This window comes from Marmota marmota, unplaced genomic scaffold, assembly GCF_001458135.2.
Source record: "Marmota marmota marmota unplaced genomic scaffold, marMar, whole genome shotgun sequence".
Classification (NCBI taxonomy): Eukaryota; Metazoa; Chordata; class Mammalia; order Rodentia; family Sciuridae; genus Marmota; species Marmota marmota.
In genome coordinates, this window is record NW_026000108.1 from 32468235 (window position 1) to 32485691 (window position 17457).

The 17457-nt window shown below is 38.2% G+C and overlaps 1 protein-coding gene across 18 annotated transcripts in view; it reads left to right on the top strand.

The window, feature by feature from the left end:
* The window catches only part of Limch1 (LIM and calponin homology domains 1), a 218358-nt gene extending 205515 nt beyond the window's left edge, over window positions 1-12843 (top strand). For 11 of the 18 annotated variants that reach the window (XM_015482070.2, XM_015482065.2, XM_015482066.2 and 8 more), the window contains 3 exons: window positions 1944-2052; window positions 4357-4459; window positions 9952-12843. In XM_015482070.2, coding sequence (XP_015337556.1) covers window positions 1944-2052; window positions 4357-4459; window positions 9952-9977 — 238 coding nt within the window. In that variant the 3' untranslated portion in view covers window positions 9978-12843. Of the gene's footprint in view, window positions 1-275; window positions 354-1943; window positions 2053-4356; window positions 4460-9951 lie in introns of all 18 variants that reach the window. The other 7 variants (XM_048784399.1, XM_048784402.1, XM_048784409.1 and 4 more) reach the window with 1 other exon arrangement.
* The last annotated feature ends 4614 nt before the right edge of the window (window positions 12844-17457 follow it).

The following is a 17457-nucleotide window of genomic DNA, read 5'->3' on the forward strand; positions in this document are numbered from 1 at the left end:
TTTTAACTAGCAAATGCATGGACAATCCTTGTGAGGCAGAATTACTATTTCTGGGTTTTGGGGGTTTTTTTGGGGGGGGGCGGGGTGGTTTTGGTTTTGTTTTGTTGGTTTTTTTATTTTTTCTTTCTTTTTTTTTTTTTAATGACCACTAGAAGACCAAGGTCTCTGATTTGGTTATCAAGGAAGTTTTTTGTTTGTTTGTTTTTTTGAAATATAAAATGTCTTTTCTTATGGGTTTGGGCCTCTCTTTTCTTGTCTCCTTTACCATGTTACAGGAAAAGCCCACGAGAGTACTTCCAGGCTGGGCCCTTGTCCCCCTGTTCTCCCACCCCTCCTGGCCAGTCACCAAACAGGTATAAGAGGTCAGCAAGCCTCTCTGAGGCTGCTTTGTTGGGTCTAGAGCTTGCCAAGCAGCATTTCAGCCAAATAAGTCCTTGCCAAGTGCTTTTGAGGCATTGCTCCCCCACATCTCCTCCGACACACACATCTGCCTGCAGACTCATCAGCCCACCACAGCCCACGTCAAGTATGTGGCACTGGTTATGGTGGTGGCCACAGGGCTTTGATATCATTGTGTGGAACCTGCAATCTAATAATAAAATCCAACCGACAGTCACTGGGCTCCTCTGCTGGTGCCTTTCCCTGCAAGACACACGCCCCTTCCAGTCAGGATCCACTGACACTCTGACAGAGAACCAGGTGGAGGCTGGGAAAGGAAACACCATTCCTTTAACCTCTCGAGCCCTCTAATGATTGCTTCCGCATTAATTGGGCCCCATGACATTTTTAAAAGTTGTCTGTTCCATTCACGGAGATACTACGTATATTAGTCAGTACCCAGAGATTCTCATTGATGTAGAAATTCATTTAACTACCGGATAAGAGAGAAATACTAATAAAACTCTTTCTCTTTTCTGTGCTCTTCCTTTCTATTTCCCCTGTCCCTCTGTACCTTGTTATCTTCCAAATGATATTGCATTAGGGCTAGGGGTGTAGCTCCTTGGTAGAACTTGGCCTGGCCTGCCCAAGGCCCTGGCCCTGAGTTCAGTCCCCAGTGCTTTTCCAACAGTGGGCATCACTGCGATCTGGTCTTAGCTGTAGGAAGGCTGCATCTGGCCAACTAGTTTCAGATGGGTGCTGCCCAGGACCTCACCTGGTGTTGTTCTACTGAATGGGACTCTAGCCCATTGCTAGGCCCTGTGCTGCAGGGGTACAGGGAGAAGGTAGGTACTGCCCTGCCCTCAAGAAGAGAAGGCAAGAGCCTGGATCACAGACTCACAGTGTCTGCCCTGGAAGACAAGGCAGAAATAATCTAGACCAACCCTCTCATTCTGTAGGGGGAAGGGAAATCTATAGTGAGTTCTTTATAGCAGATCACAGAACTTGATGACAGAGCAGAGAACAGATCCTGTACCTCGGGCCCTCTGCCTGGTCCCTTTTCTGCTATATTACAATTGACTGTTTTTAAACATTTCTTCCCTTAAGTAAAGAAAAATGCCATAGTGGGCCAAGAAACCTATTTATGAAAAAATTTTAAAGCAACATTGAGACCTTAGCACAGCTAAACTTGATTTTCTTTTGGGGCTTATGAAAACATATGATAAATATATTGAATCATTCCAAGGCATTTGAATAGACTACTACACAGACTTCTTGGAACAAATAACTTACACATACACACACATACACACACACACACACACACACACACCCCAGATTCAGTACCACCATGGAGGACTCTACTCAGTCTAGTAGTTGTGTGCAATTTATATTTAATGCTTAATTTTCTGTTTATTGTCAAGTTGGTAATTTTCATTTCATTCATGATATAAACATTTTTTAAAAATCCACGTTTTCCATTTTCGCATGAGGTTACATGTTTACGTATTTGACCAACTATTCTAAACCAAAGATTTTATTATTACACATTTTTTTAAATCTAGGTCTATCAGTGGGAAGAAGCTGTGCTCTTCCTGTGGGCTTCCTTTGGGTAAAGGAGCAGCCATGATCATCGAGACCCTCAATCTCTATTTTCACATCCAGTGTTTTAGGGTATGTACTCAATGCTTTTTTCTCCAAATGCAGTTTTGTGATGTCTTTGGCCTTATCCTACACTGAGAAATACTTTCTGTAAATCCAGGAGGCCTTGTGACCCCTCACCCCAAGTGTTTGTGGGTAGACTCCATCCTACAGGATTAAGCTTTCCTATCCTGAATTTCTTTGGAATGTCAGAGTAGAAGAAGCAACACAGACCTGTACAGTTTGTCTTCACCATATAGTATTTGTTGCATAAGAGGATAACAGGAAGCTGAGAATGGAATACCAGGAGACAGGGAGGGCCATCTGGATTCATTTGGAATGTAACATCTTGCTGTTTCTTAAACCCCTTTTTTTTTTAAAGAGAGAGAGAGAGAATTTTTTAATATTTATTTTTTAGTTCTTGGCAGACACAACATCTTTGTTTGTATGTGGTGCTGAGGATCGAACCCAGGCCGCACGCATGCCAGGCGAGCGCGTTACCACTTGAGCCACATCCCTAGCCCTATTTCTTAAACCCTTGTGGTTACATGTCAAAGAGTTTTAATCTTTGACCAATGAATGATTTTCTACCAGATAAGGGGTTACAATTAGTTGCAAAGTTATAGTTCTCAGAATGAATATGTCTATAATCACAGATTGAATATCAGTTCCTCAGAGAAGCTGTTCTGCTCATCTAGACATCAGCTGCCTTTGTTATAGGCCCTTATAAAACTTGTCATAGTCTTTATCACTCATTATCAAAATATTTAATTATCATCTCCTCTAGTAAATTGTAAACTCCATAGGGCAGGAAACACGTCCATCTTGCTTACCACTGTTTCTTCTATGTCTGGCAGAGTAGGCATCAATAAATATTTTTAAATGAATGAATCAACAAACTGAAATGAGGAGGCCTAAATTATAGTACCAGATCTCCTAAAAGTAAGGCTAGCTATCCAAGTATGCCAGATGTGTTATAAAATTTATAAGTGGAACTATATGATGTCCTTTTTTTCTACTCATGGATACATTTCAAATTAACATGTAACTTTTTAAAAATTTTTTAATTTGTTCTAATTAGTTATACATGACAGTAGAATGCATTTTTATGCATTGTACACAAATGGAGCACAACTGCTCATTCCTCTGGCTGTACATGGTACAATACATAACTTTTTAAGAAAACCTTCTGTCTCTGAATAAGAGTCATTTTTTTCTCTGCATAATACCAGTATAACTGTCTTTTTCATTCTGGAATTTTGCCCTACTTCTTGTTGATAGCTTTCTTGGCTATAAAGTAAATGCATGAGTTTAAAATAAATCCCACTTTGCCTCTAAGTTAAGAGATAGTAAATGAAGTTGTTGCCAAATTATTAATTTAATAATACCAGTAATCACATGAAACCAAGACCTGATCAAAGACAAAACACAATGTAGGTACAGCTTGTAACTGTATGAAGTCCCCTCTGCTCCAGGTGACCTTAGAACATGAATCAAGAGCTGGAGCCTGGACCAATCCCCAATGCCACTTTGTCTGGTACAAACAGCAGAGTATCTCCAGAGTCTCCTTCTGCGGTCAGGCTGATTGGCTGAAAGGAGTTCCATCCCAGTAGATTTGTTCCTCTGGGTATCATTATCTTTGATGTAGAAATACAAAATGGAATGGCTATTTCCTAATATTTCTGATCTGATGATACTAATAATGCTGCAAAGCCTTTGAAGGCTATTGATAGACAACTTTTAATTGATAATGCACTGACCGTGTGTTTATTCAAAACCACCAAGGGTCAATCTGTTGAAAATTTCTCATCTTGATTGAGAAATACTATATCGCAAAGGTTTAAAGGATAGACTTTGAAGTCCATGAGATAACTACACCAGCTTCACAACCTTGGAACAAATCAACTACCTTCTCTGAATCAATGTCTTTCTCTGTAAAATAAGTAGGAGTTAGGATGAAATCCTGAAAATATATATTTTCTTTTTGCTATACATTGACTACCAGTGCAGTGTCTAATACTTAAATGATATTCAGCAAATGTCAAGGTTGTAAGCCAGATGTGGTGATACACACCTGTAATCCAAGCTACTAAAGAGTCTGAGGCAGGAAGATCGCAAGGCCAGACTCAGCAACTTAGTAAGACCTTGTCTCAAAATAAAAAATAAAAAGGGTTGGGATGTAGTTCAGTAGTAAAGCACCCCTGGTTTCAATCTCCAGTATGACACAAAGAAAAAAATGTCAACATTGGAGAAGTGATTATGTACTGTTCATGTAAACAGTAGGCATGATAAAGAACTTCTTATGCATCTTATAATATCTGATCTTTTCTCCTCTAGTGTGGAATTTGTAAAGGACAGCTTGGAGATGCAGTGAGCGGGACAGATGTTAGGATTCGAAATGGTCTTCTGAACTGTAATGATTGTTACCTGCGATCCAGAAGTAAGTGCTGGGAGAGTACTCGGGATGAGTAGGTGTAATCACCTGGCTTTCATAGGGTCCATTCTTAGGAGTTCATATGGTTTTCCTCATCAGTTGACACTCCAAACCCAAGAGAAAGGATTCTTAGGACTGAGACAAAAGAAATGATAATGAAACAACCTCTTATTTAAGATTTGGAAAGTGCTGTAGCTCTGAATTTCTTTCACCATTTAGAGTGCTTGGAGAATGCCAACAGAGAACAAGGGTGACAGTGACTTGTTTCTTACTGAAGTTACTGCTAATGTGAAAATACCATTTTCATCTGGTTTATAGTTTATCATTTATATTCTGGTATATGAATGTAACAGCAGATAAAAACTGTAGGCAAGGCTTGAGATATTGCCTGAGCCCACCATGGGGATTTCAGTGAGCTAGAAGGAAGATAGGAGGTCTGGAACACTTTGTCCAGGCATATTTTTCAAAGACCAGTGCCATTTGGAGTTGATTAAATGTGAAGGCTGAGTCTCCACCGTTTATCAAAGCAAGCTCCAATTCCTCAGTGTGGCTATACCCTACACTCAGGAGTTTCATTACATAATGTGTGGTTATTCTCTTTGAATCCTCCACATCCCATCCTCCAACTCTCCATAGCTTAGTAAAGTATAAGATCTTAACAAATAATTGCTGCCCTGGAGCTTCCCAGAGCAGCTGGCCTTTCTATCTCTTACAAGGGTCTAATGGGAAAGGTTCATGTTCCCTTGCAAGACACCAGGGGGTGCTGTTGCCCAGCTGCTGTTCAGAAGATCTGACTATAACCAGTGGCTTGTCTCTGTTTCCTCTGTCTCTAGTACACAACAGACGACCTTTGAATGTAACTTCTTCAGGCAGAAAAGACTCAAAACACTAGAGTGAAAAAAATGGAGTTTGAAATTCAGGAATGCTTTATTCTTTCTCAAATGAAGTAACCTTTTTTATCATCTTTTTACATGGGTCTCTATCTGCAAGACTGAAGACTTTAGAAATAAAGATTGAAATTAAGCTGTTTTATAGCTATAAACTTATAAAATTCAAAGAAATATCTACCTATTAGTAAAATGGTAGAAAATAAAAAGCCAATCAAACCCAGGTGGTTTCAATGTATGATAAATCTTTGACTTGAAGTCAAAACAGTTCTAACGTAGAGCTACTGCCTTTAAACAGGACTATTTATACCCTGTGTGAAATACATGACAATAGTTTTATACCAATATATATATATATATATATGTATTAGAATATGGGGTAAATAGTATACCATATAGATCATAAACATATATACACACAAATACATAAACATGTATATAATGTATAATAATTATAGACATATTCTTTAACCTGAGTTTTTATTTGTTTGGTTTTGCTACACTAGAAAGAAAAACTAAGCCCTTTTTTGCAGGTTTCACAGTGATTTTTTTCTATCATCCCCTATAAATTATACTTCTCTCAACCTCAGTGAGGGAGCTGCATGTGAATCACAGAACCAGAAGAGGGCAGTGTTAGGTTGCAGGATGTGCAGGAAGATTTGGAAAGTGCTGTAGCTCTGAATTTCTTTCATCATTTAGAGTGCTTGGAGAATGCCAACAGAGAACAATCCTGAGCCCACCTCTGGGTGACAGTGACCTGTTTCCATCCAGATTTTTTTTTTTTATTGAAAAGTTGGGTGATTCATTGTCATTTATTTTGGAAATTAGCTTGTTGGATCTAGGCCAGGAATTTTTCTCTTACGTATATATACAGATATAAAGGGCATTAACAATCTTTAATTCCAAATCTAAAGTACCATGGAGTTCCTGCAACAAGATGAAAAATAAGAAAGCAATTTGGAGGTAGACTGTGGCTATATTTTTTTCCTTGTTTGTTTTATATCCTTATATAAAGGTAAAATAATCCTAGTAATCCTTTGCTAGGGTTTTTTTAGAATTCTAAGAAATACCAAAGAAGAAAGCAAAAGGCCCCATTATCTCTCTGCCTAGATACCTCTATCAATATTGAAAAGCATGAGTAAATAAATAAATGGAAGTTATAAATGATATGATTGAAAAAATTAATTGTTTAGAAACATACCAAATTAAAAGCAAAAATCTTCAAAGTTATCGCTTCCTAATAATTTCTTGGGGGCAGGGGCAGAATGGATGTTCATGTATGTTTATACACACCTGCACACCTGGAGATACATACCTGCATGATGGAGATGCCTGGATATGTCTTGGGTTTTATTTCACAAATATGACAATCATAAAGTCATGCTATTCTGTGCTTAGATTTTGTTACTTTTTAAACTTTTTTTTTAGTTGTAAATGGACACGATACCTCTGTTATTTATTTATTTTTATGTGGTGCTGAGGATCAAACCCAGTGCCTCACATGTGCTAGGCGAGTGCTGAGCCACAACGCCAGCCCCACTGTTGTTTTTAATTTGATATATCTTAGCAATTTTTCCATTTACCATGCTCATTCTCCTCATTCTTTTTCATGGCTTTTTAGTAGCTGTCTACAATTCTATTGTGTGGACTTACTATCATTTAACACCAATTGTCCAGGAATGGATACTGATTGTTTTTGGGTTTTAGTATTATTTTTAAATGTTCCAGTGAACATTCTTGTCTATATCTCTTTTTTAAGTATTTACTTTTTAGTTTTAGGTGGACACAATATCTTTATTTTATATTTATGTGGTGCTGAGGATCAAACCCAGTGCCTTGTGCATGCTAGGCAAGCACTCCACCACTGAGTCAAAACCCCTGCCCTCTTGTCTATATCTTGATGAACATTTGAAAGCATCTCCAAGATAGGTTCTGAGCAGTAGCAAAGCTGAGTTAAAAGACATGTGCATGTGCTTTTTAAATTTTCAGATATCTTGCCTAACCATTGTTTAGAAAGTACACCGTCTCCCTTCCCCAAATTATCAGTGATCCCTTTCTGGGGTTGTGGCTCAGTGAGATAGCAGTTCTAGATATAGCCATATGTTTAAAAAAAAAAAAAATCTCTACTTTGACTGGGTGCAGTGGCACATGCCTGTAATCCCAGGAGGGCGGGAGGATAATAAGACCCACCTGGGCAACTTAGAGAACCCTGTCTCAAAATAAAATAAAGAGCGATTAGGGATGTAGCTTAATAGCAAAGCTCTGCCTGGACTGAATCCCCAGTACAAAAAAAAAAAAAAATCTACTCTAGCTAAGGCATAGTCCAGTGGTAGAGCATTTGCCTAGCATGCATAGGCCCTGGGTTCTATGCTCAGCCCTGCAAAAAAAGAAGGGAAGAAAAGTGTTTTTTTTTTTTTTCTACTAGCTACAGAGAAACCTCATTGCTCTGGATCTATATAATTTTATGAACATGAACATCTTCTCGTGTGTTTAATCACAACTTAGATATTCTCTCTCTCTCTCTTTCTCTCTCTCTTTGGTCTTCTTTTGGGTACTGGGAAGTGAACTCAGGGCCTTGCACCTACTAGGCAAGTACTGTACCACTGAGCTGCACCTCAGGGTCTGAGTTACTTCTCCTCTGTGTATTTTTCTATTCATACCTGATTGAGTTCTCTGTGGATTAAGGGACATTTTCCCTTTGCTATGTTTGCGGCACATTGTAGTTAGGATTGTTTTTTGCATCTCATGTTTTATTTTCAGACAAAAGATTTTCACTTTAGGTAATTTAAATTTTTATTTCCTTTTTGGATTCTGGGTTTTGTGTACTCCTTTTAAAAAATGCTTTCTATTCAAAAGGTATCAATGAACTTAGCTGAGATTTCTCCTAGAATTTTTTGGTTTTAGTTTTTTTTCATGTATAAAGATGAGATTATCAAGAATTATTTTGGAATAAAAAATTAGCTAGATATCCAGCCTCATTTTTTTCTCAGTTTTTGTGAATATCATTTAATGAATAATTCCTCTTATTCTCACTAATTTGAAATGCTAACTTTCTCATAAACTTAGTCCCCATATATATTTAAGTCTGTTTCTAGATATTTTGTTTTGTTAACCTATTTATTCTCCATTACTGGATGGTTTTAATTACTGAAGCTTCATAATATGTTTTAATATTGGGTCATAATGGCCACAGTCTCTCCAATTATTTTCCCAAAATTTTCCTAACTCCCTCTATGTTTATTTTTCCAGATAAACATTAGCATCATTTTAGGCTAATTTTAATTAAGTCAACACATGATAGGAGAATGACCGGCATACGAGAATACTGTTCTTTATTTTTTTTCTTGGTGTCCTAAAAAATATATTTATTTATATTTATGACTAGGTGGAGGAGATAATAACTTGACTGGAGAAGCATAAATACACTTGAATTGGGTGAATATCTCCCAAATGCAATAAAAGAGTCAGAATAGGAAGAAATGGCTAAAAAATCATTTTTCTTTCTTTTTCTGTTTTCCTTTGATCTGAGCTGAGAAGAGGGGAGATGGATTGAGGTGAAGGGTGGTTGACATCATAGGCATTCCAAGTGAAACAAAATAATTTCTTTTGGTGAAATAATAAGACCTGAATATATAATCCTATTTTCTCCAAGTAAACGAGTCACATTTAAATGAAATTTTTCTCTTGGAGGGAAAAATAGCATAACAGCATATTAAAATGCAATTCCTAAAAGCAATGTAAACAGTTTTTAAGTTCATATGTAAATGGGAATGGAAGTGCAAAACAAATTACCTGTCACAATTCAAGCTGTCACGTGTTTAACTTGTGCCATTTGTGCTTGGGTGTCGGGTGCCTGTGTCTTCGAACATGGGTTCTATTCCATCACTCACTCTCCAGAAATGTATTTAATGCAAACCACTGGGGTCTTTTCCAATGCTGTGGTTGTCTCAGTACAAGGAACTTAATCCTTTCCTGGTAGGGATGCCAAATAAAATACAAGATACCCAATTAACTTTTTGAATTTGAATTTCAGATAAACCATGTATTTTACTATAGTACTACACAAACTATAAAAAAAATTGCTAAATATTGCCTGCTCTGGATTTAGCACAAATATGTTCCAAATACCACATGGGATATACTTGACCTAAAATAAGTATGTTCTGTTTACCTGAAATTTCACTGAGTGTTCTGTATTTTTGCTTGCTGGGTCTAGAAATCCTATTTCTAGATCATATGTATATGTCAAATTCCTCCCTTTTAAATATTCTTAAACCAAAACCTAAAGAAACTGAGAAAAAAATATTTTCTTGCTTATTTGCTGCAGAAGACAAAATAGAAAGCTTATTTGGTTTAGGGGAAATCCAGAGAAGCTGAGCTAAACTTCAGTGGGTTTGTACCATCTTGCTCAGTGGGTCTGAAATGCTAGCATGGATCTGCATTGCTCACAAACCTCCAGGTGTACCACGTGTCCTTAGACCGTGCTTTAGCAGCAGCGTGGTACATTGGGAAAAGACTTTGGCAAAGGTAATTGCTACTGTGTGCAGTTTTAAAATATTTGAAGCAATAAATGTTGATGCACCAAGTCTGGTCTGTTTGCTTTTCTCACAGGTGCTGGCCAGCCTACGACATTGTGATGTGGTTTTCAAGCTTCCAGATCACTCACTGTTCTTGATTGAGGGTGTCCCCTGGCAATTGCATAACAAACCCCCAAGTTCAGGGGCTTCTCAACATTCATCTAATTTCTGAAAGGCTCTTCTAAAAGATTGTTTCTGTTCTTTTATAGCACAGTATTTGTGTTTTTCCTGGTTTTCTGTTGTTGTTTTTGTGAGGTTTCCCCCGACTCCATGTTATTTTGCAATATACAAAAGAATATTGAATTGTAATGATCCTGAATAGTTCAAAAGATGGTTTTAGCATGGCCAAACAGGCTTGCGGTTTAAAATGTTATTCTCTTCTTTGGGAAGTTACTAAAGGTTGCAATAAAGCTGTTATGTTTTAGTATTTCTAGAAATTAAACACTTTATGTTTACAAAATTGAGCTGCAGAAAGTGCAAGACATGCCAATTTGAGACATGTGGTGTTCTAAAGACAGGAGCATAAATTTAATGCATTTCAAAAAAACTAAGCATCACAGTGAGCTGTCTCTGAGCTATAACTTGTTTTTAATGCAAAGACACTAGTCTGATAATATATACTGTAATCCTGAAAACATTTGTGTTACTTATCTTTTGGGATAGAAGTAAAACCAATAAATTATTGCACTGTTAGTATTAGATTTTGTGTATCTTGGAAGTTACATCATTAATATAGGCTGGTCCATCAAAATAAAGAGAACCTTTGCAATATCAGCTAGACTTAAACTCTAGGACATTGCCAAAGGGTAGGAAGAAACTAGAGGGAGATATTTCAGTCATCATTTCCAAACTTATTACCAAAATCTATGAGGAAGTTTAATCTTGAAAAGAGTGGTGGGGCCATGATAGCATGAGGCCTGGGTTGCTTGCTTCTTCCCAGACACTAGATCTGGAGTCTTCAATAAAGGGCTTAATACGAGGCATGGAGATGAGGCCATCATTGGGTGTGATCACTGCTCACCCTACCTGCAAGTTCTCCTTGAGGGCATGATACACAGGTATCCAAAGAAAAGCATTAAATAAGTCCACTCCAATGGAATCCACATGATATAGGTTGTGATAAGCCACTGGTATGTGATCAGCAAGAACCTACAGCTCAGATTGTGTCCTGCCCAATCCAGTGGACATCTGAGCTCCATTGTTCTCCTACATCACCTTCTTTACTATCAAGATTCTGGACCTTGCTCATGGAGTTCAGAAAGAAACTCTTGTGGAGACCTGGCTTATTCTCTGGCCTGTGTGATAAGTTTCAGCTGGACAATAAAGGAATCAAGTGACTAAAAACCATCAAAACTTAGATCTCCAGGCTGTTTTCTCTAAGACTGGGGAAAGAGGGACTATTTATTCTGCCTTAAAATGATGGCAAATAAGTGAAGGTGACCTCTCATGAATATAGGATATGGAAACACTCCCAATAGGTTAATGTAGTCATAAAAAGAGGTCAAGTAGATTTTTCGTTATGTAAGCAATAATTTTTTCCTGTGTTTTATAGAGTATGGCTAGCAATTATTTATTTCCACGCTAGACGGTTCTTTGCATGTGGGTTCCATGTAGGTGCAGAAATTTCCTCAGCCACTGGTGGTATTTTGACCACGTTGTCATTTGGACGAGCTGTTATTGGATTGAAATCTCCACATCATTTCATTAAAAATTGTGCCTTAGAAAATGCAAAGCTGTTGCACATGGTCAGCGATGAATTATGGATGCAGTATGTCAAAGAGAGATGAAGTCACTTCCAAGTTCCCACGACTTCTCATGGAGGTGTTTGCTGTTTTACAGGGAAAAAAAAAAAGTTAAAAAGAAAATAAGGAAAAATTTAAAAGAAAAAAGTTTTGAAAATGTACATATTAAGTCCAATATTTTGATTAACCACCTGCATGTTTTATTAAATATTTTGATAATGTGGATGTTTACACTTTGCATGATATTAGCAGAGTACTTTATGCACAAAACATGTACAATATGGTCATTCATAACCGATTTTTATAGAATACTTTTTACATGCGGAACTCCATCCATTATGTGAGGATTATATGAATATTGCACATTCTCTTCTGGTTTCACAGACCCATTTATAAATATTTCTTAGTGAGACTCATTGTACATGTATTGAAGCTAGAATTGAGTCAAGAAAAATAAAGCCCCATTCTCCAACTGCAAAATGTGCTTTCCCATAATGAACACTAGTCACCAGCACAGAATAATCTCCAACATTTTCTAAATTCTAATTGCCAACTGTTTCTATTTCTATTTGATTTATATTTCATTTGGAGTCGGTTACATGGCAGCTTAGGCAGACTAGATCTTGTTTTTCCAATGCAGTAAGATGAGTATGATCTATTTCTTTTCAAATAATCTTTGAGATCCCAGGAAAACAAAATGCCCTGCGCTGTTGAGCTATAACGTAAATGTGTTTGTTTAAAAAACCGATGAGGCAAGTGAGTGATTTATTGTTCCTGAGGAAGTAGATCTGATTTTATTTTATGTTTTTTGCTCATACTCCAGAAGCTAGTCCCTCCTCTTTCCTAAGGAAAAACAAATGGGTAACTCTTTGTTTTTCACTAGCAAACTTTCATGACATTTTTCTCATTCTTTCTATGTAGTGTTATTAATGCAATACATATGCTAGTTATCTATACGCAGTGTAAGATTTAATGAACTGAATGATCCACCTCATGTGAGTCCGTCCAAAAGATGTTACTGTTCTGGGTGGGCCAGCATTCTACATCGGTTACACTAACTTTCATTTACAATATTTATTCTAAAATGCCTCTGAGAAATAGTAAAAAAATAAAAATAAAAAGTTGTCTAAAATGCAACAGCTTTTATAGTAAATGTACATTTATAAATAAAATACTCAAATCAACCTTGTATTTCATGAATTATTTTTGGAGGTGTGGGGTGGGTTTTCTTACCTGGGGAAGAGAGAATCCAGCTCTGTGGATTGTGGTTCAGTTGGTCCAATGATGGCAAAGATGCATAGTTGAGGTCAACTATTTAAGGCAAATCAAACTTACCGACTGGTTCTTGGGGTCACAGAGGAATGGTATTTGGGGAAAGGATTTGAACTTCTTGCGATGTGACACCAGGAGAGACCATCAGATGCCCATGAGAGTTGTCAGAAAAAAAAAAAATGACAGTCTGCTTTCAGCTCTGGCTAGAAGAAAACAAGGCAGCACTTTGGAGTCCTTGTATATAACCATCGCAGCACTGCCCCAGCACCCCACCACCACACCGTATACAAGCAATGCATTTCACTAAGGACCTTTATCTCAGTCACCCAAGGACTATAAAGCAGGGAATATGTGTGATATGGACATCCTGCTGTACTGTCAACTCCAGTGCACCCGTGCACTTTGCCTTGTGTTCTGTTCATTTGTGGGAAGTAGCAATAGCAAGCAGACAGATCTCCTGACGTTTTCAATTGTTTTAAGATGTTATTTTCTGATTGTTACCACAGGTCATATTCCACTTCTTTTTGCAATATTCGATGAGCAGTTAGTCGTGCTGGTGTTCCCATGGAAAAAATGTGTGCTTTCCCTTTAGTAGGAGAGTTTTAGTAGTTACCAGAGTAACTTAATACATCCATTGTCATTGAAATGAAAATCCATTCAGCTCGAATGCATTTCAAAACAAAGAAAAGCCTGTTGCTCAATGAGGTCCATAAAGAATATCTTTATTCAAAGAAAAACATTTTATCTCAGATATATTGAACTATCTTTCCATCCACTTTTTCCTAGCCTAAGAACTCCATTTTAGAGTCCTAATCTAGACCACCAAGGCTCCCTCCTCCATCCTTGGGTATTATCTAAGACACAGCTTACAAGCTAGAGTAACTAGATGGGTTACAAACCCAAATGACAGAGAGGCTTTGTCACTGAGAACCAAAGAGGACAATAGAGAGTAAGGTGGACCCTGGCAAACTGCAAAAGAACAATTGGGTCTGAAAGAACAGATACTTGACTACATCCGTTTGTTTTCCTGTGAAATCTCCAGTTTTTAAATGTTGACAATTCAAAACATTTCCCAACATGGTGCCATCCAAAATTGTGAGTCTCAAAAATATATATTTACAAGTCCAATTTTGTTCTCAGGATTTCGCTTTGCCTTTCTATCAACGGCTGCTAATTTGCTCTGCTGTGAGTCATTCCATTTGACAAATAAATCAACAAATGGCTATGCCAAATATTTGCATTTTCAGAGTGTGTTGAGTCGCTAAGAGAAAGGAACTAAAAGAAACACTGATCAGTGGTTGGTATTGCTACGATTCATAACACTTTTGGGTGACATTTTTGTGCATGTCATCAAAGGCTGCTGTTTTGTAAGCATCCATATTCAGTTTTTTTCCCAAATATACTCTCTCTCATAATAATTTCATTCTTGCTTCTGAGTGACTCAAAAGGACAGAAAAGCGTGGAAATGAAAAAAAAAACTAGAATCTTTCCTAAATTTACTTAACATTATTTTATCAAATGCACTCTTGAAAACATTGTTTTATTTATAAAGTAGCTTTTCTGGCATCTGAGAAGATTGCTGTGTGCCTCCTTATTTTATAGGTGAGAAACTGATGTAAGAGGGATAAGTGACTTACCCTGGATGAGTATAAGATTTCATGTAATTGTGTAGTTCACCATCTCCAATTAGGATCGGTCATGATAATTTCCTATTCATTGTTCCTGGTCCCCAGTGTCTGGGACCTCATGTGAGAGAGACCATCTAGCTTGGCCACCAAGCATAGCTGGAGTTTGATAGAATTTCATTTGCACTTAGTGTTTTAGTCAATGTTTTTGCTGCTATAACTAAAAGAAAACCAGAACAATAGTAGAGGAAAAGTTTATTTTGAGGCTCACAGTTTCAGAAGTCTCACTCCATAGAAGGCCAGCTCCATTCCCTGGGGCTCAAGGTGAGGCAAAACATCATGGTGGAAGAGTGTGGTGGAGGGAAGCAATTCACATGGTGATCAGAGAGCAGAGCGAGACCTCCAGTCACCAAATACAAAATATATGCCCCAAAGGCATGCCCCCAAATGACCACGTACTCCAGCCACACCCTACCCACCTTCATCACCACTCAGTTAATTCCATCAGAGATTAATTCACTGATTGGATAAAGGTTCTCATAGCTTGATCATGTCTACTCTAAACCTTGCATTGTCTCACACATGGAGGACACATCACATCCAAACAATAACACTCGGATACTAGAACACTTCTTTCATGGTAAATGTACACTTACAAATTAATACTCAAATGGATTTAGTGCCCCATTTTTTCCCTATGAGGTTTGGTTCTCTCAACCTGGAAAGAGAATAGAGCTTTTCTTGTGGCATAGTCTTGCTGGGCCAGAACAGCTGAGTCCAGAACCCACTGACCTCTGCCCCAACACACACCCACCTCCAAACCCTCCCCACATCTGGTTTAAGAAGTCCCTCCTACTCCAAATCCTTACAGGCATTCTGCTACATAACCTTTAAAATGTTTTAAAGTTTGAATGTCACCTTTGGATATTTTTCTTTTTTCTTTTTGGTGCTGAGAATTGAACCCTGGTCACTTCACAATCGACCTATACCTCCAGACCTTTTTACTTTTTATTTTAAGATGGGGCCTCACTAAGTTGCCAAGACTGGCCTTAAACTTGCTAGACTCCTGCCTCCTGAAATTACAGGTGTGTAGCATTGTGTCTGGCTCACATTTGGATCTCTATGAAGTAAATTGAGAATCTAAAGTCTTTCCCCTTTGGATAGTCAATAGGCTAGCTTTCTGTCACTGTGACAAAATACCTGAGGATCAACTCAAGAAAGGTTTATTTGGGCTCACAGTTTTGGATTTCAGTTCATGGTCCGTTAGGTCCATTGCTTTCAGGCCTATGTTAAGGCACTACATCACGGTGGGAGCAGGTGACAGAGGAAGCTATCCACCCCATGGTAGCTGGAAAGTAAATTTAAAAAGGGATGGGAAGGGGTTAGGGTCCCAATATCCCCCTCAAGGGCACAGCCCCACTCACCCAATTTCTTTGCCCCATCTCTTAAATGTCCCACCCACCCCAAAGCATCACAAGCTGGCAACCAAGCTTTTAACATGTGGATCTTTGAGGGAAACTTGTCTAAACCACAGCAGTCAATTTTCCCAGAACCACTTAGTAAAAATTCAACCTTGTAACATCACTTCTCTAAGAGACTCATTTGCATATAGCAGAGGGTCTGTGTCTGGGAATTTATTCTACTCCATTGTTATATTTGCCTATCCCTATCTCACTACACAGCATTTTCGTGACTGTATCCTCACATTAAATCTTAGTATCTAGACGGGCAACTTTCCTTCCTTTCTCAAAATTGTCTCTGCTATGCTTCGACTTTTACTCTTTCATTTAAATTTTAGGATAAGCTTGTAAAGTTTCCCTGAAATGCTTGTTGGAATTATGACCACATTAAAATTTATGGGTCATAGTTTCTAATTAGTACTGCTGGTGTACAAGAATGCCACCCATTTCTTTATGTTAACCTTGGACCCAGCCATTCTGCTAGACTCTCTTCATACTCTTTTAATACTCTCTAATACATTGTTTCTCATTTCTCTTGAATCTTATATGACAATCAGTGTTTACCCCCCCAAAAAGAGATTATTTCTCTTTTTTGCAATTACATTCTCATTTTTATATCATGTTGTACTTTGAAGATATCCAGGAAATGACAACAAGAGGCATCCTTGTCTCACATTATTATTTATATGGGCAAATTTCAAAAATATCCTAGATGTCTAAAATAGGAAATTATGTATGAACTGTTTTTTAGTCAGCTTTTTCACTGCTGTGACCAAAGGACCTGACCAAGAACAATTTTAAAGGAGGAAAAGTTTATTTGGGGACTCATGGTTTCAGAGGTCTCAGTCCATAGACAGCTGGCTCCATTCCTCAGGGCTCAAGGTGAGGCAGAACATCCCGGCAGAAGGGTGTGGCAGAGGGAAGCAACTGGGAACATGGCACCAGGAAGCAGAGAGAGCTCCCCTTACCATGACGAAATATAAACCCCCAGGCACACCCCAATGACCTACTCCCTCCAGCCCCTCCAGTTTTTAAGACATATAGGACTGAGCTTCCCTATAATATTCAAATATAAATCCACGCCCCATTCTGCAAGACCGTAGGAAATCTGACCCTCCTGCAATTATTTCTGATCCTCAGCGAGCCCTGGGTTTTGTTTTGCACACTTCATGCGTGACTGCTGCCCCAGGCCGCTCCCTCAGTCACCTTTGCCTATTTCATCGTTCCTTCCCTGTGCTTCTCTCTCTCTCTGTCTCTCTCTCTCTCCTCAGTGCCCCAAACCCCACACATGGGACAACTTGCCACTCCTTTTTTCATCAAAGACCAGCTAACAGAGAGCTCGTGTGGTTTGCTAAGCTTCAGTGGAGGTGGGGGACAAATTACAAGGCTAAATAGGAAAGCATTAAATAGGAATTAGTGTATCATTGTTCTTATAATCCTT